The sequence below is a fragment of the Phascolarctos cinereus genome, unplaced genomic scaffold (genome assembly GCF_003287225.1).
Source record: "Phascolarctos cinereus isolate Bilbo 61053 unplaced genomic scaffold, phaCin_HiC Scaffold_4;HRSCAF=312, whole genome shotgun sequence".
Classification (NCBI taxonomy): domain Eukaryota; kingdom Metazoa; phylum Chordata; class Mammalia; order Diprotodontia; family Phascolarctidae; genus Phascolarctos; species Phascolarctos cinereus.
Genome location: NW_027555847.1, coordinates 404,289,023 through 404,317,004, shown reverse-complemented (window position 1 = coordinate 404,317,004; position 27,982 = coordinate 404,289,023). Strand labels below are relative to the sequence as shown.

Genomic DNA, 27,982 nt, shown 5'->3' with positions numbered 1-27,982 from the left:
CACAAAATGTAACGAAGAAAGAAACCACAGCTGGACCACCCCTCAGGCTTTGCTGGGTTCCTTCCTAAGCAAAATGGTGACTAGTGATTCTGTTCCAAAGACTTTGACCCCAGAGCTGTGGGTATTGTTCAGTCAGGGTGTCAATTTATGAGCCTGTTCATTTGTACTAGAACATGAGACCTCTTTCAGCTAATAGTGGGGAATCATAGAAGGAAGGCTAATAGCTATTCAGAAAAAAAGAGAATGATCCCATTGAAGCTTCATGGGGATGAGAGAGGAGAAAGTCTTCTCAGTCTTTGTCCCTTTATTTACAAGGAACAATTGAAAATACATCGTCCCTTTTAAGTCCAATAAGCTGTTAGTAAAAACTTACATGAAAAATGAAACAGATTTTTAACACAAGGATGAAATTTGGCCTCAGAGATATTACTAATAGTTGGTGAAATGGAGCTCATGACTAGGCTATGACAATGGGAGTTGAAGGATATACTTTCTTAAAAGAAATATAATATGTATAAATAAATGATAATGTTTATCCTGTAGAAGAAGAGTCTTAGGGGAGGGCAGGTAGAGAAGGGATATGGATATAATAGCTTAGTCCAAAGCAATAATCAGTCCCAGAAACTGACCACGATATCTGTCTTCAAGTATTTGAAGGGTGGACATCATGGAAGAAGGTTAAGGCTTTCATTTTTTATTTTTCCTGTTGGTTACCAGAGGGCAGAACTAGAATAATTGAGTGGACATTGCAGAGAGGTAGATTTAAGTACCATGTAAGAAAAACTTGCTAATGTTCTAAAATGAAATAGGTTTTCCTTGAGAGGTAGTGGGTTCTCTATTATTGCATATATTTAAAGAGAGGCTAAATAGCCACTTTTTAGGGATATTGGAGAGGGAATTTCTCTACTGTGTTAAGTTATGGTTGGATCTAGTGTATCACGTTGCCTCTCTATTCTTTTCTTAAAGATTTCCTGAAATGGAAGCTCCATAACTTCAGTGGTCCATTTTAATGCTTTACTGTAAATTTTTCCATAGAAGATCCACCCAATATATTGGAAAATTTTCATTTTCTATCTTTAGGATATCCATATACCCCAAGGCTATATAGGTTATTACTTATAATTTATTATATAATTCTATTCTATTCTATTCTATTCTAATATATATTCTATTTATATATATATTATATTATATATTGTATCATATTATTATATTATTTGAACTTAATTTTATGTGACTAGAGATGGTTTGAACTCAAAATGTCATCTTGACCTCAGTAAATCTTCAGGAATGCCAGAAATGGCTATAAGGAATTTTGGGTTCCCCCCAGGTCCTAGAATGAACCAAGATATTCTCGTTTTGGGTCCCTATACCCTCATCTTGTTTTGGATCCACCCAAGCTTGTGTTTAAGGTTCACTTGTATTTTGATTTTATCCAAATTTTACTGAATGTTTGAATTTATTGATATTCATCTCAATCTACACTGCTTTCAATTTGCCTTCTCAGCAAAATTATTTAATTTCATCTGTGTGGTTTGTGTGAGAGTATCCTTATCTAAATCTTATATAATGTAAATACCTCCTTTCTGCCTCACTTTCCTCTACCAAATGACCTAATAAATTACTAAAACTATTTCAGATTTTGGGTTCATTCTCATAAAAAACAGCTGTCCTTTTGTTACCTTTCCTTCTTAATATATAAGAATATATTATTTATTTAAATATAATTTTATATGTATAAATTATATATATGCTCATAAACAATGAGCTTAAAAGTACCTTAGAAGTCGTCCAGTCTATCCCTCTCACATTCCAGGTGAGGAAACTTTGTGCCAGAATTAAGCAACTTTCCTGAGGTTACCCCAGTAGAATCAGGATTTGAACCAAGCTCCTTAAACTCCAAAGTCAGCACTCTTTCCATTGCACTACGCAGTCTTCTTTTATAATTATATATTTATTTAATGATGACTTTTAGTCTACTCCTTGCTAGCATGTTGTCCAATGTCATAATGCTGCAGTCTGCTTATATGCATTGTGGAGCTTTCTATTGACTTTGAGTTGCTGGTCATTTTAATTACAATACAGTAGAAAATTATAGAACACACTGATTACAACAGCTAAACGGGCTTTTTCCTCTAAGGTGATATTCCTGGTAGTTATCTATGGCGGATCATCACTTTGGACTCAGTGAACACATATTCGGTAGATATTTGAGTACTTACTATGTTTTTGTGTTAACTTCCCGGGCCTCAGTCTCTTCATCTGTGTAATAAAGTTGATCATTTCTAAGGTTTCTTCTATAGAGGCATAGACACTAGAGGAGAGAGCTGGAAAGGTCTTGCAGGTCATCCAGTTCAACTCCTTCATTTACTGGTGGGAAAACTAAAATCTAAAGAAGTTATGTGACTTGACGAAGGTAAAATAGCTAGTGAGTAGCAGAATTTGGACCCATACCAAGCCATTAACATATATCCCAAGCCATTAATTAAGTAACTTTAGGAAGTCTAAATGAGTTAATTAATACAGAAGCCAAAGTGTTAAATTCACAATCCCTGTGCAACTGTAGGCCCAATATCTTATGATACATTTTATGCTCCTGAGAAGAAAAATATTCTTTCTCCTGTATCTCCTTTATGATGTAGTCTTCATCTATTCCAAACATTTTGAATCCTAGAGTGAGTACAATGGTGTGGCGGAGTAGAATAAGCAGTGAACTTAGAGTCAAAGAGCTTTATCATTTACTACTCACATAACCTCCTTCAACCTTTCTGAGCCTTTTTTCTTATCCATACAATGAGGTTATCAAACTAGATGATCTCTACCATTCTGTGTCTCTAAGTATTCTTTTTTATTTCAGCCATCTTTCACTTTGCCAGCTACCTCAGTGAATAATTTTTCATTTTCTTACCCTCTTTCTTCCTCCTCTTTCTCTTTTTGCTGCTATTCCTCACTTCTCCACATACATACCACATATAAACAACTCACACTATACATATTCCCTTAAATATACACTAACACCCTTTCCCCAACACATATATGTCTCTTTTTGAGTTTTCCAATCATTTTTTCATTCCATTAGTCTTCTCACATATAGGAAATGTGTGACTACTATTTTTTTTAACATAGAAAAAAACAGAAATAGAATGTTAGGAAGCTCAAGTGGGCAATTTGGGCTTATTCTGTGAAAATTCTATCATCTTACCACCCACACAGCCTCCTTTCCCTGCCAAGGTCTCTTTGTTATGACAGTGCCTGCTGGGCCCCATGTGCATTGCAGATCAAGGCCAGGCAACAGCAAGCTGGAGATGAACCTTTCAAGGAGGCATCTTTCCACACAGGGCACCAGGGAGTGGGGGTGGTGATTGGGGAGGAGGAAAAAAAAAAGCACTTCCTTATGTTAATCTTCTCTCCACTGCAGAGAAAAAGTAAATTATAGAGGATAGATACAGAGAGAGACATTTCTGAATAAGTCCAGTTTAGAGCTGGTTCACGATCTATTTGTGAGGGAGAAATGTCTGCTTTCTATTTTAATACTGGCAGACAAACTTAAGCCAGAATCTCATTGCATGTATTATTACTATATATAGACGCCATTAGCTTCCTCTCCTGATAGTAGCACTTCCAATGCAGACTTTGAATGGTACACTCAATTTCATGACTACTGAATTAATAATATATGAAAGGCAACATGATGTGAGGGAAGGCATTCTAGATAAGCAGCCAAAAGACCTGGTGTCTAACGATGACTTTATTCACTTAACTAGGTGGCCATGGGCAAGTCAAGTAACTCTCAGAGTTTGTTTCTGTATTTGTCCTGTCTTCATATCAAAGGATTAACATGAGAACAAATGAGACATTGTATATAAAAACACTTTTTAAAATGGTCAATCTTTCCACAAATGTATTCTTAATGACAGCGATACTAATAATGTTTTGATGATGGAATATTCTCAAGGATGCATGTTTTACACACAAACACTAAAGTTTGTCAGCAACTTTAGATTCAGTAAAATTTTTCCTCATCTCGATTATAGATGAGACATTTTTATTGTTCAGAAATTAGTTGGTATGGCGTTTTAGGCCTGTATGGCTGAGCTTTGAGAAGGAAAGTAATTAACAATACCAGAACCACCTACATTTTTTTAAATGTAATTCAGAGGCTGCTAACCATTTAAACTGAGATGACATCTAGTTTTTTTAAATTGTTCCTCTTCCAGTTTTCTCCTTAATTGAATTTATCTCTATTTCTATTTAACCATTCAGGATTTCTCCAGGATTCTCTATGTGGAAAGACAATAATAGGAATGCTACATATTAGCTAAATTCTGTTGGGCAAAATGTGAGTATAGATATGCTGTGATAAAAACTAACATGAAAACTGGGAACAAAGGAAATTATTTATAATTATAGAAAGGGGCATGAAATCTGTGTCTGGAGGAGAGAACAATCAATTGAAAGAAAATAGAAGTTACTGAGGAAGCAGAGAGAAGGGATTGAGAAATTTTTGTGGCTTTCTGCATTGTTCTTTTGCAAGAAAGGTACATGTAGCACTTGACCATGTGGGATTATAATGGCATCAAGAAGGCCAGTGGAAGCAAGGTTATTACTAAGAAGGAAGCATTTCTAACTGATGAATGATGGTGATGAATTCATTCTGTTAGCTGTTTATTTCCCTTTGAAATCAAAACATTGTTATACTACTAGTCCTTTTATCTTCAGCTCTCCCATCTGTATTTGGCAAGTCCACTGTGTGATTGTTAACGGGAAAGAGAAGAGTGAAATTTAGTTAACTAAAAAGTAACCACCAGAAAGGTAGCTATTGTTACAAGTAAGTGGTTGGAATATTTCTCCAAAGTTGGAGAGTATGCCTTGCTTTAAATTGAATATCTGAAAATCCCTCAACAAAACAGATAAATTTGAAGGTTGATTATTCACTTCTCAAGATGATTTAAGGCAGTATTTCCTCAAATTACTCCCTTGGTAATATAGAATATGGCCTTTCCGCTTAGTGGGCATTTGTATTTTTTTTTTCATAAGTAGACAGATGAAATCAGGTCAAGCCTTCCTCCAACCAACTCACTTGACCTAGACCAAGGCCCCTATCTGTTTCTTGGTAGCTTATCATGGAATGGAGATGCCACTGTCTTTATCACAGGACCTTTGGAAGTAATAACATACTAACATCTGTAAAACACTATGAAGTCTAGAGACGAAAGCTTTTACATAAAACCTGCCATCTGCCTTCCCCTAGGGGATGTTGTGGAGATTAATGAGGGCATGTATATTGAATGCTTTGGACTTCCTTCATGGCAGGAACTATCAGAGGATAAAATATAATTATGTTAAGCATACTTCAAGGCAAGGTTCCAGTCACATCCCAGTTACCTGTGAGTCACAGAATTGATAAGGTGCTTTTAGACCATCACTTTATGATGAACTGATGACAGGATTGGGATGCAAGAAATACTTGTGTCCAAACATCCACAATGACAATGCCAAAGACATAGAAGCATCAAGAATTAAGTGGATGATTAAGGACAAAGCTTCTGGTGCTTTCAAAGGATATTTACCTTTTTTTGTTGATTTCTGTGAATGTAGGGTCATGGCTGGGCAAGATTGTGAAGTAGGTTAAATTTTTCTTTGGTTTCTTGTCTACTCTACTCCCATACCTTCTCTTTCTGAATAAGTTCCCTTCTTTTCTATTGTCTTTCTTCCCATACCTTGGTGACCAGTGATGTGGTTATTAATTAGAACCCAATTAATAAAATCACATAAAATCAGACCACAACCAATTGTGTGCCCTACATCCCCATCCTTCAGCACTATTTTTATCCCAGCTGAGATTTTCCTAAAAATCTAGCACAAAAGATAGTGAATGCATATTATTCAAGTGAGAAGAGAGCTTTTTTTTTCCTTCTTTCTTTTTTCCTCCTGTGTCTTTTCAGTGATTTTATACTATTGGGTTCCTCTTTCCAGAAGGAAAACAAGTCTTAAAAGTAACTAACAATAAATAAATTTAATGTTATCCTTTCCAGAAGTATTTGAATTTTAAAAGAAGTCTAAGGTAAACGTACAATAAAGACATGAAGCTTTCCTGGTTGAATTTAAGACATGTAAGCCAATGGTGGAGATAGTAGGGGAAAGGGGGAAAAAGAGTCATCTCAGTGGCCTCAAATTACAACATGTAGGAAATTTTCAGATCATCTACTTAAAGCTGAAAGGGACTTTAGAGCTCCTCTAGCTTAGAGATGTCAAGTTTGAGGTCTGCAGACCATAATTGGCCCACAAAACTCCTGAATGAAGCCTGAAGCAGGTTAAAATGCAATTGATAAATGTTTAACAAAATAAATAAAATATAATACAACATAGATAATGTTAATTTGTGGTTTTCTAATTCCATGTGAGAGACAGGTATCCATTTCTATTTGAGTTTGACACCTCTGGTCTCAGCTATCCCCATTATTTTACAAATGGGTTAACTGACAGGTTATATTGTTCAAGAACACCCAGATAGTTAGTGGTAGTGATGGATTTCAAACATCATTTGCTGAACATGTTTCAGGTAAAATCTCATTTTAGGAAAGACATTAATAAGCTAGAGAGTAACTGGAGGAGAGGAAGGACCTGCAGAGCATATTGTATGAATTCTGGTTGAAGAAACTGGAGAAGTCTAGTTTGGAAAAGAGACTACTGTAGAGGATATGATGGCTGTCTTCCCAGCATTTGAAGGGCTGGCATGAAGGAGGTTAGTTAGAGGTGTTTGGTTTGGCCCCAGTAGAACTAGGAGCCATAGGTGAATATTAAAAAAAGGCAAATCTAGGTTTGGTGTAAAGAAAAACTGTAATGATTAGAGTCATTCAAAAGAAATGTGCTGCCTCTGGAGGTACCGCGTCCTCTTACTGGGGATGTTCAAGCAAAGGCCAGATTTCTACAGAGGTGATTCATGTAATTGGGTTTTGTGATTCTGTGATTCTTAGCTCTGAATAGCAGCAACTTGGACTCTCTTACTATTTATTTTCAGTGAATCATTTGTGTAATATTAATTTTAAAAAAGAGGGATTTAACTCATTACTTTTAGGATTAGATTTTAAGGGACAATGAGAAAGAAATTACTTGAGATGCAATGTCATTTTTTTCTCTATTCTGCCTGTTAGCTACATTTTAAAGTGGCAACATTATTTTAGATTACTTCAAAATAATCTAACAGAGAAAAGATATTTTTGAAACCCATCTATCCTGTTACTAACAGATGAGTTACTGAAAGACACAGAATGAATGGAAAATGTGGTGAATAAATATATGCATAAATAAATAAATGTTCTAATTATTTCTTTTTTCCTTCCTTTATTTTTTGCATTGTAGGCCAAAAGTGAATAGCAATTAAAGCAATATGAAACTTGAATCAAATACTCTCAATACACCCTAAAATCTTCCATGTTGTAAGCAACCATTTTATAGAATTTTGTTGGTTAAATGAATTTCTTTCTTTTTCTTGAGGAAAAGAGGTCAATATATTTGAATATTTTGTGCTCTTGGCCTACTTATAATCATTAATTGTATCCTTGCTTCATTCTCCAAGAGAGCTACTAATGGTCCCAATCTGGGGGCCCAATTAATAAAATCAGACCACAACCAATTTTGTGTCCTACATCTCCGTCCTTTAGCACTATTTTATCACAGTTGAGATTTTTTTAAAAATCTAGCACAAAAGGTAGTGAGTGAATATGATCCAAGTGAGAAGAGAACCTTTTCTTTTTTTCCCTCTTTTTGTAATTTTTCAGGGAGGGAGAGGGTTCATGCCATACCTACGAATCACAGAATTATTTGTACTTCCTTCTAAGGCCACATTGATTTAGGATTATACACACACACACACACACACACACACACACACACACACACATATACACACATCACCATATACATAATTATATATGTGTGTGTGTGTACATATACATATACACACACACACACACATATATAAACTATATGAATATATATCCTAATGATCTATATATCTTGATATAAAACATGCTTTCTCCATTAGCATTCATTAGATCAGGCCCACAGTTATACATGAATGAAAACCGTGACTTAAACAGGCATATGTCAAAGATCTTGCTTCATCATGGACTTAATTTGTGGAAATTTAGCTTGATGATTTGAATTAATAGATTGTCCTAAGTTCAGCTACAGATTCAGAAGTCAGAAATCCTTGGTTCTATATCTGCTAGGGTCTTGCTGAGGTCCTTTTCTTAGCTGCTCCTAGCTCCTCCTGCATCATTCTATCCATTTGTAAAATAAGAGAAAGATATTTCCTATCACCATTACAGGAATGTGGGATGGTAGAAATACGATTCTATCTGATCCTAATATGCCACATAGTCAGAGGGTTCTGGGAGCAATTAACAGTGTATGCAGGAATCTTTAAAGGTTGGAAGTTAAGAACATAGAGGGAGGATCTATGGCTTGTCTAAAAAAGGGGGAAAAAAACTAGAGAGGAAGAGTGGCATTTGAGCAATACATGACAATAAAAATAACAGGAATTGAGGCACTTTATGGGAAAAAAACACTACGAAAACAAACAACAGAGGTTAATCACAGAATGATAATAATAACAGAGATCAGAGATTGGATTTTTTTTGTTAAGTAAAGTGGGAAGAAAACTGGAGAAATCAGTAAAAATAAAATGAAGACATATGAAAAGGCTTTGAAAAGGTTAATATTTCTATCTAAATGCAAGATATTAAGGTATATTGTAACCATTTAGATGGAGTTAGACTATATTCAGCTATCACATAGTCTTGGGTGCTCAGGATTAACAACCTTTTTTAAATTGATGAATGTATTTTAATAAAATGGAAGGGTATTTGGCCATGTATGATTATAAAGTGCCTAGGTGAGTCATTTAAACTTGCTAAAGTAGATACTGTCATCATCCACAAAAAATGGATGATTCCTATGTGCCTTATTTGTCCCACAGGATTTATGCAAGAATAAAATGAGAAAGCAATTGTGTCTTGTTTATCATTGTATATCCTGAAGAACCTAAAATACATGGTGCATTGCACATAGCAGGTATGCAGGAAGGGCTTGTCGAATGAATGAAAACACTTTGGAAAATTTCAAGTGCTTTGAAAATATAGGGAAAGGAAACCCTTCTCCACTAAAGGCTACTATATAGAATGTATTTTCTATGGGTTTTTTTTTTGTTTGTTTTTTTCTTAGGCAGTTGGGGTTAAGTAACTTGCCCAGGGTCACGCAGCTAATAAGTGTCAAGTGTTTGTTCTGAGGCCGGATTTGAACTCAAGTCCTCTTGACTTCAGGGCCGGTGCTCTATCCACTGTGCCACCTAGCTGCCCCCAATATTTTCTGTGCTTTAAAAAATGACTTAATTGAATGTTGTTAAGGGCTGTTAAGGGGTTCATTTCTCTTGTAATAACCTTGTTTTCACAAAGTCTCATGACGTTGTGATTGCCTGTTGACAAAGTCCAGAGACTAAGTGGGAGGAAACACACATATACACATATACCACACACATAAATTTGTTACGATTGAGATAATTCTTGAAAAATGCTGTGAGATGAACAGAAAACATGTCATAGGTTCCAAATATCATTAAGGCCTATTGTCTTCCTCTGGCAAGATTCCCACAAGCTGGCAGAGATAAGACTGGCAAAGGCTGAGGAGCCATGGGGATTTTTTATATTTATGGCAACAAAGGATTCAGACATTTCCACCTTATAATTTTTTCCTTACTTAAGGACAAGGCAAAATGAAATGAAAGTGTGACATTCACTTTAGCATGGGGACAGAACTCTAAGCCATTTGAAGGCTCCATTGTTCAGAGGCCTTTACTCCATTGTAAAAGGAAAAAGTTTGCAATTTATAAAATTTTACATTTATAATCTCCAATTGAAGCAAAAATGGACTAGTTTGTTAAAACATGGTGTTTAGAAAGCAAAGGCCATAGTTTCTATCCCTATAGGGCTAATTAGTTTTGTTGAGGAAAAAACTCTCTCCCATTGCCATAGATTAAACACAGTTAACCACCTCACAAATGTGTTCTAGTGTTCCAAAGGAGGGAAAAGAATGTAGGTGGTTTAGCACAGATCTATCACCAGGCCTAGTAAAATAACTAAGAGAGCATGCCTTACTAAATGGGGGTGGGGGTAGGTGGGTCATTATTGCCATATTCTCATATAAAAGAAAGGGTACATATTCAGCTGACATAAAATTAACCATTCCATAGCTGATGAATTTTTCCTCCCACTGTAAGAAAAGTCATCAATCTGACTGCACAGTTCATCTTGCATTGTGATGGCAAATTAGAAAGTGGTTGGCTCAGTTTGGAAACATTGAAAAAGCTTGAGAAAGTCATTCAGCAAATGTTTTAAAACATAAAAAGTAGGCTCTGTAGTATTAGTGTGAAGATAATTACCTAAGTTCCTTTTTCACCATTGAGTTTAAAGCACATATGTGGAAATTTAACTACTCTTTAGTGTTGTTGCTACGTATATTTATTTTCCCAAAGAAGTATTGTGCTAATTCAGTAATACATTACACTACAGTTTTGTGCTGAGTGCACAGTTTCAGTTTTGTTGAGAAACTTTAATGGGAATCTTTGGCAAACAAGTCTACAAATCTTTTTAATGCAAATGGCAGCTGAAGGAGAGGTCTTCTAAATCACGCAGACACTTAATTAGATTTGGTTCAGTTACATTTCATTGATTTTTATAGAGAATACCCGTGACATGCTTCAAAGCCTCCATTTAGCAAACCACAAATAAATTAAATCACAAAAGATCATAGAGTATCACATGACAAAAACACAGCAACAATGGACCATGAAAGATAACGAATGTCAGGAAAACAGGCAAAAACAACTAAATTTAAACCATGCAAGTATGTAACAAGTATTCAGCATAAAGTCATTTACTGGGTTGATATTTTAATAATTTAAATGCTTTCCCAAATTACTATTTTTCACTTTAGGAAACTGACCCTTGGCCTGTCTTTCTCACATATATACTCATATTTACACATGCACACTCTTCCTGTATTGCTTGCCATGTTTTTCTAAATTTCCTATTTAATGCCATATTCTTTTTTTCCTCTCCACTGAGGATTGCAGATTAATAATTTTGGAAACAGCATATTCCAAAGGAACTAATGGAAATTATAGTTGAGATTCCTAATCTTCACAACAATCTTACTAAGGTATATCGGCATTCTACTACTGCAATTATGGTGTAACATTTGCAAAATCAAAAGTCCATCAAAAGGCAAGGCAAGAAGAAATAAGACAAGCACATCTGAGTTATATCATCATTTCTATTTTAGCTTGGTTAATGGTATCACCAATGATTTGCCCAAGACTTAGAGATGAAAAGTGTTGGTGTGTCCACAAAATATGACAGTTGAACTTATACATAGGTGCCGCAGAAGAAAACACAATTTTAAGTTGTAAATTGACATTACACACCCAAATGCTTAGAAACATGACTAAAGTTCAAAGTACAGTAATATTGTACCCATGCTGTAAATTTCAAAGAATAACACAAGTAGCTAGTGACTTATTTACAAAAGCCACAATCATTGTATTGTCAGTCTTTAAATCACAAGTACATCTTTAAGTACCTGCTCACTTCCTTTTACATTGTTCTTTGAAGAATATGTTGTAGGCAACTTTATTCCTTAGTTACATGTCCATGCGCACAAACTATGATCTTTTCAAGGACTGTCCAAAGTGGAGGCAATTTTCAATTAAATTCAGAGCAACTTACATCTAGTTACTCTAAAAACCTTGTGAATTCTTGGACTAGAGATTTTTCTGCATGTAAAATCAATATAGATCAAAGTCCACTTCTATACAGATTTGAAATGGGAATGAGGTGATGGTCTCAGTGCCTTCGTAAGCCAGTTTTAATTTTCAGCTTATTTCCTCCTTAGGATTTCAATGGAACAATATGTCACTTATTTAATTATTTGTTAATAGAAGGAATGGGAAAATGGACTGTGATGTCCAAAGTTAGGTAAGCTTTAAAAAGCTACCTAGCAGTAGGAGATAGTAAATCTGCTTATTCTTTTAGTATATACTGCTATGTTGACCGCAAATGAAAGTTTGGGTGTCTGGGCTCTAACAATTCATTTCATGATTTGTATGGTCCTGTTATGAGCTACAAAAAATTATATTGCTCTTTGAGTTTTAGTTCTTATTCAATAACATTTATGTTCAGAAAACTTCGCTCATGCTTTATAGAACATTAGCTAAAAGAGATGTCATAAACTTGATCGCCACTTGCTGCTTTCTTTAGTACTAACATTATCTAGACCAACTGGCTTGGCAGTAATCCCTCTGCTACTCAGGTAGTTCCTGAAGTTATCAGTAGCATTTTCCTTTTAATCAAGTAATGATTTATAAACTTCAGAGGCTATCTCCCATCTGATAACTGAACTAAATTTTTATACTAGTTCACTGTCTTTCAGAGGAAATAAAAACGAAACAAAAATATGAGTTTTTGTGTAAGGTCATTTACTCAGAGCTACAACACTGTCGAAACTCCATCACACACTGAGTAGGGCATGCCATCTCACATACTTTGTCTTTTCTAATTGACTTTTGATGAATGGTAGGTCATTTTGAATAACTCACAATCAAACTTTGAAGGACACTGCCTTTCCAATGATCCCAAGAAAAAGTTCTTTAGTGTGATTTAGATTTGAAATGCCTAATGGACTTGATCTATATTTTCATTACAATTATAAGACCATTTTCCTCATAAACTTTATTTCTGTATGGTTAAAAAATGGCACAACCCTATTACAGGTTCTGTTCTGGCAAGAATTTGGATCAGGCATGGCATAATATGGGAGGCAGCATGGCCTAGTGGATAAGGAGTTGGCCTCACAGTCAGGAAGATGGGTTAAAGTCCTACCCTTGACACATCCTGGCTGTGAGACTGGGTAAGTCACCTAATTTCTCAGTGCCCCAGACAATTCTCCAAGACTCCAAGTTGCAGAGAAGGTGTACATCTGCACTGCTAGAAGAAGTTCTGCCTGGGTAGCTCCCTAACTCAATGAAATAACATGTCTAAGAAGTATAATATAATATAATGCTTATCTAATGCAATGTAATTATGAAGTATAATGAAAAACATTGAACCTGAAATCAGGGAAGAGATTTGTTTTTGAGCATCCCAGTGTGTGGCCTTTGGTAAATCATTTCCCCTGTCTGGGTCTCAGTTTCCTCATTTGTAAAATGGAAGCATTAGACTAGATGATCTTTAAATTCTCTTCCAGCTACTACATTCTAAGAGAACAACATTTGGCAAAAATCCAATATTCCACAGTTAGCCTATAAGGTTACTTCTCATCTTTTTGTGACAAAAATCCTAGAAAGCAGGAGTTATTACTGCCCCCTATCATTAGTATTATAATAGGATGCTACTGTGCCATTTTCTAGAAATGGTGGACATATTTTCCTGAAAGTTCTAGCCATAAAGGTCATAGGACCATAAATTTAGAGCCAGAAGGAATGTTAGAAGCCATCTATTCCAACTCCTTCATTTTATAGATAAGGAAACTGAGGCCCAGAGAGGGGAAGTGATTTTTCTAAAGTCACAGAGGTGTTATTTCCATTATAACATGCTGCCTCCCAAAGAGTACATAATCACCTTGCTTCTTCCCCGCTCCCTGCTGGTGTGCATATTCTTTGAACATAGATGTCAACAGAACTTAACCATTCTCATGTCCTTTTCTGTAGAAGATCACTCAACCATGCCATTGGGCTGATGGCATGATCAAACTACCTCACTCTTACTCCACCTAAGGAATATGGGAGTGAAGCAATTAAATGAAATGTATAGAAGAAGGGAGAAAGGAAGGAGAAAATAGTGAAAATAATGGGCTGTACCCTTCTCCAACCCTCTTCTATGTCAGATTTACTTGAGCCTATTTTCCAGTCAATGGGACAGAGGATCAAGTTCATTACTAAAATGTAAGTGTGCTACAGGGTTCGGGATTACTTTCAGAGGTAATGTAGTCTAAGGGGAAAACAAACAAACAAAAAAAGGTCTCAGTTGGAAGTTTGACACCCTTGGCCAACTGTGTAATTTAGTCTCTCTGTGCCTTGGCTTTCATATATGTAACAAGAATAACAGCTGCTTCTACTTGCTTCATGGAGTTGTTGTTTAGATAAATAATAATGGCTCTACACTACCCTGTCTGACTTTATTTCACTGTTCCCCAGCCTTCACTTTTCTCTAGTCATATCAAATTTTCATGATCCTCTAAGGACATCATCATTATCTTAACTTCTATGTCTTTTATCATTGTCTGCAAAGGAGGAACAAGAATTTTAATAGGGGGAAGTATGGAGGGAGGGAGAAGGGATATGTTTAGATGGTGTGTCATCCTGGGGGACTTAAAACTACATGAGACAACTGCCAGGAGTTTGGGGAGACTGGAACTAAAAAATGGTAGTTAAATGCTGAAAGGCATGAAGCAGGATTTTCACCTAGTTCTGCACTCTACCTTCTCCTTCCTACACCATGTCTTCCCTCTCCCCTCCTCTATCCCACCTTCTGACCCCTATCCCAGGTCCCAGGACTCAAAACTTAGCTCAATGTTATTAGAACTCTAGCTCAGGTACACAATGGACTGGTTTGGAAACCTATTCACCATTCAACAATGTTTCTTTTAGAAAATTCTTCCAAGTTCCAAACTGATTTAGAAATTAACTTTCTCATTGCAATCTGTTTTTAAGTAGGGTACCGTACACAGCATTTGGCTGGCACTGGTGAGAGCATACTGAAGATCAGAAATATGGAGATCACGCAGAGACAAATTATTGTGGTGGGAAGGAGCTTGGTGTTCAGGTGATGCACAAGTATACTCATATTTGTCTCTGTGTGAGAGGGTTCCCCTTCATCCTCCCAGCCTGGAATTTATGGGTCTTGCTGCCCCTAATTCATTTAGGTTACTCCAAATAAGTGAATGTATGGGAACTTGTATCTAATGAAAATTTGAACCCACTGTACTGGGTTTTCTTTTACAGCTTACTTGAGGCAGTGATGGCTTTCCCAAGCACTACACTATTTATCCCTGTTATTTGTGGGAACACCTCACTCTATCTTTCCAGGGGGTCTTGAGTAAGCTACTTTATCTCAGCGGGGAGAGTAAGAAGGCATCTCTTTCACAGGAACGGCATGAAGGTTAATGTCAGGGTTTGTAAAACTATGCTTGGACCAAACAGCCAGAACATGACCTGTGGTAGTCAAAAAAATGGGTCAATAGTCAGGCTCAGCTGTTCTTGGTTAACACTGATCACATTTGTCTATAGGCCAGAAAACTACGCTCTACTCACAACTGAATGCACACATCCAGATCCTGAGAAAGGAAGGACATAATGGAGAAATTTCAAAAATATATTATAGTTTTAGATCATCCAATCCAATCTCCAAAACGTACAGAACAGAAAACTGAGGCCCAAAGAGGTTAAGTGCCTTGCCTGACTCTGGGCACTGCTAATAAAGAACAAAGCCAGGATACAGACTCAGTGTCTTGGCTTCCAGAATCAATCCTCTTTCCATAGTACCATACTGCCTCCTAAATTTTCTTCTTCAAACAAAAAAGAAAATCTATTGCAGAACAAAGAAAATGACTTGTCTTCTATTCCAATAATATTCCTTTATTTAAGGAAATGGCAGGAAAATTCTAATAAACTACAAAAGAGGGATTCTTTTTAATTAAAATTCTTTCCAGGCCTGAAAATAGGATCTTCCAATAAGAAAACCACTGGTGCCAAAGCAATTTTTTCATTTACTATTAAAAAAATTGACATAAAAGTTGCCAATGTTCAGGGGAGCAGATGTTTTCCAAATTTTAAAAACAATAAAATAGATACATCATTCTGTGCCCCAGGTTACAGTGGCTTTTTGGTCAAACCAACTCATTCCTTGGTTTTCATTTGACATCCTTCTCCTTACCGTAAGAATGGCACAAATGATGCTCTCCTTGTAGACAGCTTTGTAAGTTTAGTACACTTAAAGCTCTCTCCTAGATATCTTCCATTCACTTGTAAGGAAATTGGAGGCACTGTTGACCATAGTATGTCATAAAACCTGAAGGCAATGATGGAAGCAGGAATGGAGCCCAGATTTAGGATTTACAGATACATAATGAGCTAGGCGTTTTGTACAATGCTGCCTTATTTTTTGTAAATTATAATTAAAATAATGTGCAGAAGACATACACAGAGGTGGAAGCAGATGCTGGAAACCAAGCCTATTTCCCCTTTCACATACATAAGTACTGGATAAACAATGTTGAAGATAATGATCAAACTCCTGGGTTACAACTTTTATTGTTTTATCATTTGTACAACATTCATTTGGAAGTTTTGTACCTCAAACAGTAAGTTTGAAGAATTGATAATATTTTAAAAGCAAAGTATCACAGAATTCTTGTATTCAATTTTTGTTTCCTTAAATAAAGCCTTGGAATCTTGCATTGGGTCACAGCTTTCATGAAGAATGGTTGCTTTTCATCTTAAAAATTTGAGATGCTGAGAGGAAACCAAGGGGAAAGAACAAAAAATGTTTATCATTGTTTTGTAGGGCAGAATCCCTAAGAAAGAGAGGCAGCGTGGTGCAGTGGATAGAGAGCAGATCTCTCAGTCAAGAAGACCTGGGTTCAAGTCCTGACTGTGATACATACTGGCTGTGTGATCTTGGCCAAGTCACTTAATTCTCAGGACCCCAGGTAACTCTCTAAGACTATAGGTTACAAAATAGTTGTTGATCTGGATTGGTAGAGGGAGTTTCCTCTTTGGGAACTCTTTATACTGATGAAACGACAGATCTATATTAAAAATCCTTGGCAATAGGCTCTTTAAAACAAAAATCTAATATGAAGTAATTCCATTGCAATGAAATCATCTTTGTTATCTAACAACTCAAATGCCATCCCATAAATTGTACTTTTCAAACAGAGAATTCCACTGCAGAGGATCAAATTTGACTTCTTTTAAGTTCATTACCATATGCTTTCATACCTATCTTAGAAGAAGCAAGTGCTTTTGAGCAGAAAACTGAACAGAGCAAATTTCCTCTCTCCTTATAGTTAAGACTTTTGACAACACTCAAGATAGTCACTTCTGGCTTGATGAAACGAGATGGTGGATTTATTTTTAATGAGAAAAATTTGAGCTTTTAAAAAGCAAAAACAGCAGTAGCTAACATGTGACCACCTGAATGCAAAGACTGAATTTTGTTAGTCACCAAGCCACACTGGGTAGCTCATAACCATCTGTTCTTTGCAGCACTGTCTCTATGAACTTTAAAAGCCTTAAACCAAATAAATGAGCTCCTGAGCATCCAAAAATGCCTGAAGCATCATAAATAATTACTAAAAAGGAATCCCTACCCCCAACCTTCCCACCTCTAATGAAAATGCGACGGGCAACTGTTTAGAGAATTTGATCAAAAGCACTGGCTTAAACACATAGGCTGGGATCAGTTCAACAATGTGTTTTTGACAGGACTGCCTGTTATAATCAATAAGGATTTCTGGTATCAGGAATAAAAATGCTAATAGGGTAAATATTTTAAATGGAAGAGTAGCTCCAAATGATTGAATTCTTCAAACAGTGTAACATATATGGGTTATTTTATTTAAAATGTGTCCAGTAATATTTTCCATTTGGAATCACCATTTTTAACCTCTTTTCAAAGATCAATATAAACATTATTTCTTGCTTTCTTGGAATTTTTTTAAAGAAAGTTCTAAGTAATTTAACAGAAGAGAAAAATGAAATCCCAAAGATTAAATAACAGGACATTTATATACAGCAGTGGGTTCTCTCACATATTGGGATCAAAGTATATACAATGACTACTCAGTTAAAAAAAATCCAGCCATGCAAATCATCTTACAATTCACTTATTTTACTTTTTTGAAGCTCTGACTTTCACATCCACTGGCACATATTTTAAAATGTCATATTAACTTTTGTGAACGTAAATTGATATAGTTTTTTGTGTATGGTTTGCCAGTTGAAAGCTGACAGGCAAACAAACAAATGTGCTATCATAGCAATACTGCATTACACCAGTAAAAGAAAAAAATCCTCATTCTTATTCTACCATCAATTAATTACTTTGAATCCCATCCTGGAGTAGGGGTTGCACTTTTTATTGGAAATCTCACCAGTCTTTTCTCGTTTTTTTCTGTGAATAAAAGCATACCACAAAATCAGCACAGAGAGCACATTTTGACCAAGTGGGCAAGTTCATCCTACAGATGATCTTGTACCAAGAGAACCTGGCAATGTCAGAATTTTTTTTTCCTATGAGGCAAAAGATCAGAGAGATCACAAATGAGGTCTAAATTTAATCACAGCAGACCATAGCATCACATAAAGACAAATTTTCAAGTTAGGTTGATTTGCTAGAAAACAAAACAAAGATAAAACAGCACAGCAAACGTTTCTGCAATGCACTGCTTCCCTATTAAAGATGAACAGCTTCATTTACATTGAAATGGACTGAGCAGAAATGGACAGATTTTCCATCTCTGCTCTTTGGTGCAGCTGTCATGGCAAGAAGGTAAAGACAATGTGGACTGCATGGGGGCAAGGTGAATGAAGGGAAATGATAGCGTCTCAATATTCACTCTAAAGTGACTTCGAGATGACCATTTATTATTGAAACATAATCCTAAACAGTATTTTTCTACCCAACTCTCTCCCTCCCTCTTTCTCTTTCTGTAAACAATCTGTTCATAAATAACTTAAATGTCTCCTTGACATTCATGGTACAGTATCTAACAGAAGCTGACGTAGAAAAAGATGAGTGGATGTACAGCACTGAGGAGGAGATGTCATAGTATTTGTGTGTTTTGTTTTGTTTTGTTATTTAAAGCGTCTAATGCAAGGATTTCAAATATCAGCCATCAGAGACCGGAGGGGTGACCCAACCATACTTTTCGTGAGTCTTCACCAAACTCTTAAATGTTGCTTCCGCTTCCTTGCGACTGAAGGATTTTTTTGATTTGCCAGCTTTTCTACAGATTCGGCCCTGTATGAGAGAGAGAGAGAGAGAGAGAGAGAGAGAGAGAGAGAGAGAGAGGAGAGAGAGAGAGAAAGATTTCATTTTAGTTTGATTGTTATATACATATATAAACATATCATATATGTGTGTGTGTTGTCTAAACATGTCTAGTTTAATAGTCATTAAAAACAACAGGACATTCCTCATCCAGGATATAACCCCGAAAATCAGAGCAATTAGCCTCAGTATGATATAGAAAGGAGCATTCAATTACCCACCAATCATTTAAGACGATGATATCAAACTCAAATAGAAACAGAAGCCACTAATCATATTTAAGGATCCCTGTAAGCCAAATATTGACTTAGTTTTAAAATGTAGTATTATCTATGTTTTATTGTATTTTATTTATTTTGTTAAATATTTCCCAATTACGTTTTAATCTGGTGCAGGCTGCATTCAGGAGTGTTGCAGTTCATGCACCATATTCTTGACACCTTTGATTTAAGTAATGGGGTGAGGAAAGGAAGAGTAAGTGGGAGTAGGGAGAAAATGAACTGTGTTCTGAGTTCATACTCAAATTTTAAAGACCTTAAAAACTTTTTTTGAGTGTGATTTTCTGATATTATGGGGAAATTTAGTAATCAAACAGAAGCCTGATTCTCCAGAGACTGTTCTGTCTATTGGGCTAGAAATATCAAGAATGAGTTCCTCTGGGGATGAACTATTAAAATATTCTCTTTGGTTACAGAAACTTAATTTCTTTTTCACTGTAATAGAGCCCCCCAAAGAATCATACTATTAATATGAGACACTGGAGAATCCCAGTTTCTCTTGAAGCTGACTTTTAACCTTTGAAATATTGTAAAAAACAAAATCTCTATCTTGCTCCGTGAGCCAGCTTTGTTGGAGCCATACCACTCTGACTCCAAACAGATTAGGGATAAATTGGGAGAAATGAAGCATGAGAAATCCTTACACTTCTGTACATGAGCGAAAATGGAGAAGCCCCATAGATGGGGCCACCTCCACTTCTTGATTCTATCTGTTGCAAGGAAAAAAAACATTTCTGTTACAACTCCAATTTAGCATTGGCAAAAGTTTGCCTTTTCAAAACAAAGTCAATTCAGGGACATAACATGTTCTAAGAGGATTTGTAATAGAAACTGTCTTCTGTTCCCAAAAGGATAACTTAATGGTCATTAACTTGAGTCCTTTTTGATAATATAAACTTTCTTTTAATTGTTTTTATTTTTAAATTTAATCCCAAGAAAATTTGCAAATGTCTTTTAATTAGTCTTATTTGTTACAAATTGAAGAAGATGACATGAAGGCCTTGATTTTTTGGGGCCATGTTCCTCTTCCCTGCCTAAGGCACTGAGCTTGAATGGAAGACAAAGTCTTTTATCTAATCAAATTTTCAGAGGGAGACAAAGGACCAAGAGTAAGGTATTTTATAATTCTATCTAATCTTTATAGATTGATCTATGAAATATGGTGTCATCTCAGGTTAGCCAGAGGCTGTAGGAATTCTGTGAGGATCAGCCACCACTGGAGTGAATATGAAGGTTGATATCCCCTCTAAGAGTGGTATAGGGAGACACAGAAAGTGAATCAGAAACTAGAGATCAGCCTTGATTGACTGGCAATGGTTCAGGTTTGAGCTATGGCAAGATAAAATGAGGTCCAACAAACTCTGTCTTAATTGGAGTGCATGATAACAACAACAACAACAACAATAATAATGATAGCTTGCACTTATATAAAGCTTTACATTTTTCAAAGTGTTTTATACATTTTGTTGCTGTTATTGAGTTGTTTTAGTAATGTTTGACTCTTAGTGACCCCTTTTGGAGTTTTCTTGGCAGATACTGGAGTGGTTTACCATTGCCTTCTCTGGCTCATTTTACAAATGAGAAAACTGAGGCAAACAGGGTCAAGTGACTTGCCCAGTGTCACACAGTTAGTAAATATCTGAGGCTAGATTTGAACTCAGGTCTTCTAGACTCTAGGCCCAGCACTCTATCCACTATGCCACATAGCTACATCATTTAATCCTTACTACAAAGCTATAAGTATTTATTCCCATTTTACAGATGAGGAGCAGAGGGCGAGAAGTTAAGCAACTTTCATAGGGTCACATAGCTAGTAGATAGCTGGGACAGAATGTGAAGTTGGGTCTTTCTAAATACAAGTACATTGCTCTATCTATTACACTACCTAGCTGCCTAACATGCTTGCACTTTGAGTACATGCTAACAAAATGCTGACTACAGGACCTTACAATGTGTGAAGATTTGTTTATCTTTGAATTCATGGCTGAATCCCTAACTCTGTCTTTTCTATGGAGATAGTAGAAAAAAACTGCAAGGGGTCAGAAGTTTTAGTTCTAGTCTTATTTTTTTGCTAGCTGTGTAACCTTGAACAAGCCTTGTGCATCAGTATTCTCATTTGTCAAATAAAGGTAATGGTATTATTCATATCCATTTAGGTTTTTTTTTTCCTTTGGTGAACATCAAATGAGATCACAGATGTTGAAATGATTCAAGTATATAAATGTTATAGACAAGTAAAATATTACTATAAACCATACCCTTTTCTCATTTTTTTCCTGCCATACCTCCTTTACTATTTACAATTTATAATGCCAACTGCTATCTGTTAACATTTTAAAAGTATTATACTGGAGCATTTATTATTAACAATAGAAATAATAATTGGAATTATTATTGGAAAAATAGTTTTATTGGAAATAATAATTTCACTTGGATTTTTGCAATACTCTTTTTAACAATTAGATTTAATTTTTTTATTTTGAATTTAATGAACACTATAAAGAGAACATTTTCGAAGTAGAATAGAAAAAGAGTATTATGTATGAAACCTATTCTGTACAACTTGGTTTTCAAAAAGTATATAATAAGTTCAACAGAGTGGTCAGGAGATAAGCACAATCTAGTGACTTTTTGGGCACAGTTCCAAATTGCTTTCCAAAATGGCTATACCAGTTCAAAGTTCCACGATAAGGATATTACTGTGCTTATCTTCCTACAGCTAGTAATTAAAATTTTTCTTCCTTACTTTTCTTCTCCCTTCCTTCCTTCCTTTCTTCCTTCCTTGGCCATCTTTGTCAGTTTGATAGATGTGAGGCAGAGCTTAAGAGTTGTTTTCATTTGCATAATTTTTAATTATTTGGAGCATTTAAAAATATGGCTATTGATAGCTTGTATCTTTGAAAACTGCTCCTTCATATCCTTTGGCCATTAATCTACTGGCAAATCAGTTCCTTATATACTGTGGATATCATATCTTTTATCAGAGAAGCTTGCTACAAAGATTTTTTCCCTTGTTAATTGTTTTCCTTCTAATTTTAACCTCATTGACTTTGTGCAAAAGCTTTTCAATTTTGTGTAATCAAAATTGTCCATTTTACTTTCTGTGATCATTTTTATCCTTTGTCTGGTCATGAATCCTTCCCCTATCCCTAACTGCAAATGAATTTTTCTTTCTCCTCTAATTTGTTTAGGATATGATCTTTTCAATCTAGGCCATGTGTCCATTTAGAACGTATCATGGTATGTGGCCTCTGACATTTACTAGCTGTATTACCCTGAGCAAGTCTTTTAATCATCATCTGTAAAATGAGCTAGAGAAGGAAATTACAAATCATTCCAATATCTTTATCAAGAAAACCCCAAATGAAGAGTCAAACAACTAACAACAACAATAACAAGTGTTAAATGGTATGAGAACTTGGACTAAAACCCAGTTTTTGTCAGTCTGCTTTCTAATTTTCCCAGAGTTTTTTTTGTTATCATTTTTGTTTTCCAAATAATGAGTCCTCAGCCTGGTACTTACTGTCTTTGAGTTTATCAAACTTTAGGTAATTATGCTTATTTGCTTCTATATGTTGTATACCTAATCTGTTTCATTGATTCTTTTTTTTTTTGCTTTTTAGTGAGTACCGAATGTTTTGATGATTATTGCTACATAATATAATTTGAGATCAAGTATTGGTTGGCTTCCTTCAATTCATTAAAAAAAAAATTCCCTTGAGAATCCTGAGTATTTTTTGCTCCCTAAAAATGTAGTTATTATTTTTTCTAGCTTGGTAAAGTAATTCTTTGATAGTTAAATTGGTATGGAAATTAGTAAGTAAATTAAGTAGCATTGTTCCTTTTACTTTGTCATATCTCCTTTATTACTTAATAAAGTAAATGTTTACTTTACATTGCCATATTTATTTATCCCCACCATGAGCAATTAATATTTAGGCCTGTCTTTATTTCTCTAAAGAGTGTTTTATAGTTGCATTCATGTAGTTCCTATGTGTGTCTTGGTAGGTAGACTTTTAAATATATATTTTCTATAAAATTCTGTATTTTGAATGGGATTTCTCTATCTCTGCTGGATTTTACTGGTAATATATAGAAAAACTCATGATTTGTGTGGCAGGAGTTTATATTTTGCTGTTTTACTTAATATATTCATTGTTTACATTTCTTTTTCAGTTGAGTCTTTAGGGTTCTCTGTGTCCTTACTATATAATCCATCCTCTATTCAGTTGCCAAGATGATTTTTCTAAAGCCCAGGTCTCACTATGCCATCTCCCTATGTGATGAGCACATTTAGGGTCCCTGGGGTTCAGTGGCTTCCTATTCTCTGCAGAATCAAATAAAGACCCTGTTTGTCATTTAAAGTTCTTTACAACATGGCCTCTACGTACCTCAGCAGTCTTTTTATGCTCTCTTCCCTTCCATGCAGCTATTCTCCAAGTCTAACTGCTATTCCCCAAACATGACACTCCATCTCCCATCTCAGTGTCTTTTTGCTGGCTGTCCCCTCTGCCTGTTAATACTTAGTTCTCTTGCTTTAGTTTTCTTTTTTCCTTTAAGTTTCTGCTCAAATTCTTCTTTCTCTTGGAGGCCTTCCCAGTTTCCATGAGATGTTATTTCCTTTCCTTTTCAGATTACCATCTGTCTATTCTTTATATAGCTTATATATACCTAGTTATTTACATACTTTCTCCCCCATTAAAATGTAGGCTCCTTGAGGGTAGAAAGTGGGGTTTGTTTGTTTGTTTGTTTTTGCTGTTCTTGTATCTCCAATGTTAAACAGTTTCTGGCACATTGTAATTTATAAAGCTTGTTGATTGACTGACTGACATAATTTACAAAGCACCTTCCTCACAGAAAACCTGTGAAGTAGGTTGTGGGAAAAATATATAATAGTCCCATTTCACAGATGAAGGAAATGAGGCTAAAAAATTTACATATCTTGTTGGTGGTCATAAAGCTAGGAAGTGACAAAGCTAGAACTGGAACTCATGTCTCTTGAGTCTGAGTCCAGATTAATTTTTCCCTAAACCACACTGTAAAAAAAATACTATAAATAGTTAAATAGAGAAATAATATTAAATATTAGCCTGGCCTGAGTTCTTCCATTAAGTATTTGCACATGTAATTTTCACAACACAATATAGACCCAATTTAGACATTAAATGGTAAGGAAAATATAAAGGATTTCAGTTACATACAAAAATGGAAATTTAAGGTAATCTATATAATTAATTTTAATAGTACTGAAACAATTTTTGAATAGCGTATTTAGAGACATTAGAAATAAAAGGACCTTTTCAAAATGATGAGTATCAAAAACACCTAAGAATACTGTCATTTGTGGCAAGAATGGATATCTTGACTTTTTCTTTGTGAAAGTACCAATTGTTTACAAAAAAAAAAGTCAAACAGATAAACAAGCATCTCTTTATTATTCTTTCTTCTTTGAATGAAATGATGAAGATAGAGCTACAACACTGAAGCTTTAGTCAATTTAGCCAACAGGATACAGAGTCTATTATAAACTGATTCGATATCAAAATTCATCTACTACACACCATCGTAAATACAAAACTGCAGTTTTATCCTCTATGTCTTTCTGTTCTTCTATACACCAAACCTATCAGACTGTTAGTGTGTTTTAAACCATACAGCTTCACAAAATTGTCCATTCTCCTTCCATTTAATAGTTAGCTCTTTTTATACTGTCCAGCAAAATTATTCGTTAAAAACCACTGCTTATTTCTTAGCAATCAATCTCACAAATTTGTCACTGGGACAAATTATTGGAATCAAACAGGCCTGGGTTTTTGTGATGGCTATAGATCTTCTATCACATGATCTTGTCACTGTTAACTTTACCAAATGTTGGCTTACTCAGCTACAAAATAGAAAAAGTAATAATTATACCAAACCTGACAGTTATTGTGGAGATCAAGTAAGTGCTTTGGTAACTAGGAAAAAAAAACTCATAAAAAGTAAGTCTTTATCACCATCACCACCCTCCTCCTTCTTATCATCATCCTCTTCCTCATCTAGAAGCGGAAGTCTCATTACACCTTATTAAATATTAATATGCTTCAGAATAAGGAGATCACCAATGGGGCTCCCAACATTATTTACTGAATGAGCCTTCAAGACCTGGGGGCCTAGTTCTCTTCTTTCCAAGTTACTCTATCATAATTCAATTGCATTGCATACATTAAGAATTTATGAAATGCCTATTCTGTTTTCCAGTCAGGTGATACTAAGACAGAGTAAAACAGTTCCTTCCCTTAAGAAATTTACATTCTAGTGGGTAAATACAATATTTAAACAGAAAATAGTGAATACAGTATGATTTAAGGAAGGAGAGAACACTAGTAATTTGGAGGAATCAGGGAGGGCTTCCCGTAGGAGTCAACAATTTAGTGGAGTCTTGAAGGAAGCTACTACTTCTAAAATAATAGATGTGAGGTGGGACTGTATTTTAGACATTCTAGTGACAAAGGTGCAATACCTAGATCTGGGTATAGTAAGCAAACAATTGCCTCAGGACTCTACCCTGCTTGTTTCCACTTTACTGAAAGCTAGTTTAGATTTCTCTGGTTAGAATGACAGAGTGTGTTCATAAAATATCTGTATTCTATTCTCTAAAATAACAGCCATGCCACCCTAACCATGGTATTGCAATAGCTGAATGTTACATTGACCATTGGGCAACTAAGTGGCAAGGTGGATAGAGTGCTGGGCCTGGAGTCAAGAAGCCTTATCTTTCTGAGTTCAAATCTGACCTCAGACACTTACTATCTGTGTGACCCTAAGCAAGTCACTCAACCCTGTTTGCCTCAATTTCCTCATCTGTAAAATGATCTGGAGAAGGAAATGGCAAACCACTCCAGTATCTTTGCCAAGAAAACCCCAAATGAGGTCAAGAAGAGTTAGACGTGACTGAAAATAACTGAACGACAATAGCAATACTGACCATATCAGTGATGGGCTCTTCAACAGGTAGAAGCTACATGAACTAGTAATAGTTGATATAAGCATTTGCAGGAATATACATTTTACTACAACAAGCTCAATTAATTAATCAAACAACAGGTTAGGGGAATTGTATAATTTATAATAATAAACAAGAGTTGAATTGGCATAATAGAATTGCTTTCCTTTGTTTTAACATGAAGCTTTTCCCCTTTTGAATTTTTTTTTTTGTCTAGGCAATAGGGTTAAGTGACTTGCCCAGGGTCACATAGCTAGTAAGTGTCAAGTTTCTGAGGCTGGATACGAACTCAGATCCTCCTGACTCCAGGACCAGTGATCTATCCACTGCGCCACCTAGCTGCCCCCATCCCCTTTTGAATTTTACAAGGCCCAATCACAACAGCTCATCAGACAGATACATGTTCTTTTCTTGTCATGTTCTCAACTTCAAGCCCACCTTCACAAGCCCAGGTAAAAATAATCCCCATCCCCAATCTCAGTCAGCATCATGAATTAGCAGCTCCCATTTCTCCTGGGGGTGGCTATTCATTCCCTGAATGCTAACAAAATACTATTTGCTTTAGGATTGACTCCTAGTTGATGTGCAAACTCCTAGAACATCATCTTGGTTTACTTTAGGGGCTTATAATTCACCCGATTGCATTATGACAATGTAGCCACTAGCTGTGGAGCTGACTGACTGTTCATCAGTCAGAGGTGAACCTATAAGTTGGGCAATATATTCAACTCTATGGGTGAAAAACTTGGCGATTTTACATTTTCGTACTTTTCAACAAACTGCATGTCTGGTGTGGGGACAATCAGACTATGCAATGACTATGCAAAACTGCAATGACTACTGGCAGATGTTTTAGGAAGTCTGAGATTAAAAACAAAACAAAACAAAAAAGAGCTTGACACAGAACTGTATGATCCAGAATTTTAAAACAACATACAGATTGCGACAATGAAAAGAGCATTGGAATGGGATCCAGAAGACCTTAGAGTCCCTCTGTGCCTCTATTTCTTCATCTCTAAAATCCGGAGATTGGATACTTAGATGGGATAGATGGACTTAGATGACCTCTGAAGTTTATTCCAATTCTGATATTTTATGATTACAAGACTGTTATGACTCTTGAATATGTCACTATAATACTTTTCAATATTATGAACTTCAGAACAGTGATTGCAATAAGATTTAGCTAATATGTAATTCTTTAAAGATAGAGCTAAAAGAACTTCATCTATTGATCTAATTCAATCTTTGTGAAACAGATAAAGAAGCTGTAGCTCAGTGAATTTCAGTGATTTGCCCAGGAGTAAAAGCTAGTTAGTTATTTTCTAGATATATAAAAGTCTAAAGTGTCTTGATTCATGTAATTAATTTTATATCTGAAAGAGGTAGCTGGCGGCACAGGGATAGAGCGCTGGGCCTGCAGTCAGGAAGACTTGAGTTTAAATCCAACTTCAGATATTTGCTAGCTTTGTGACCCTGAGCAAGTCACTTACCCTCTGTTTGCCTCAGTTTCCTCAACTATCAAGTGAAGAAAACAATAATAGCAACTGCCACTCAAGCACCTGTTTGTGAGGAACAAATGACTTGTTTGTAAGAAAGTGATTAGTATA

General features: G+C 35.6%; 1 protein-coding gene and 1 long non-coding RNA gene across 2 annotated transcripts in view; one reads left to right on the top strand and one right to left on the bottom strand.

Annotated features, from left to right (window-relative positions):
* The window catches only part of LOC144456948 (uncharacterized), a 73,462-nt gene that overhangs the window by 24,626 nt on the left and 20,854 nt on the right, over nt 1–27,982 (top strand). The window lies entirely within an intron of this gene.
* UBE2QL1 (ubiquitin conjugating enzyme E2 QL1) overlaps nt 11,317–27,982 on the bottom strand; it is a 67,528-nt gene continuing 50,862 nt past the window's right edge. The window contains exon 2 of the mRNA XM_021004424.2: nt 11,317–19,079. Within this exon, the coding sequence (XP_020860083.1) occupies nt 18,948–19,079 (132 nt within the window). The 3' untranslated portion in view covers nt 11,317–18,947. The remainder of the gene's footprint in view (nt 19,080–27,982) is intronic.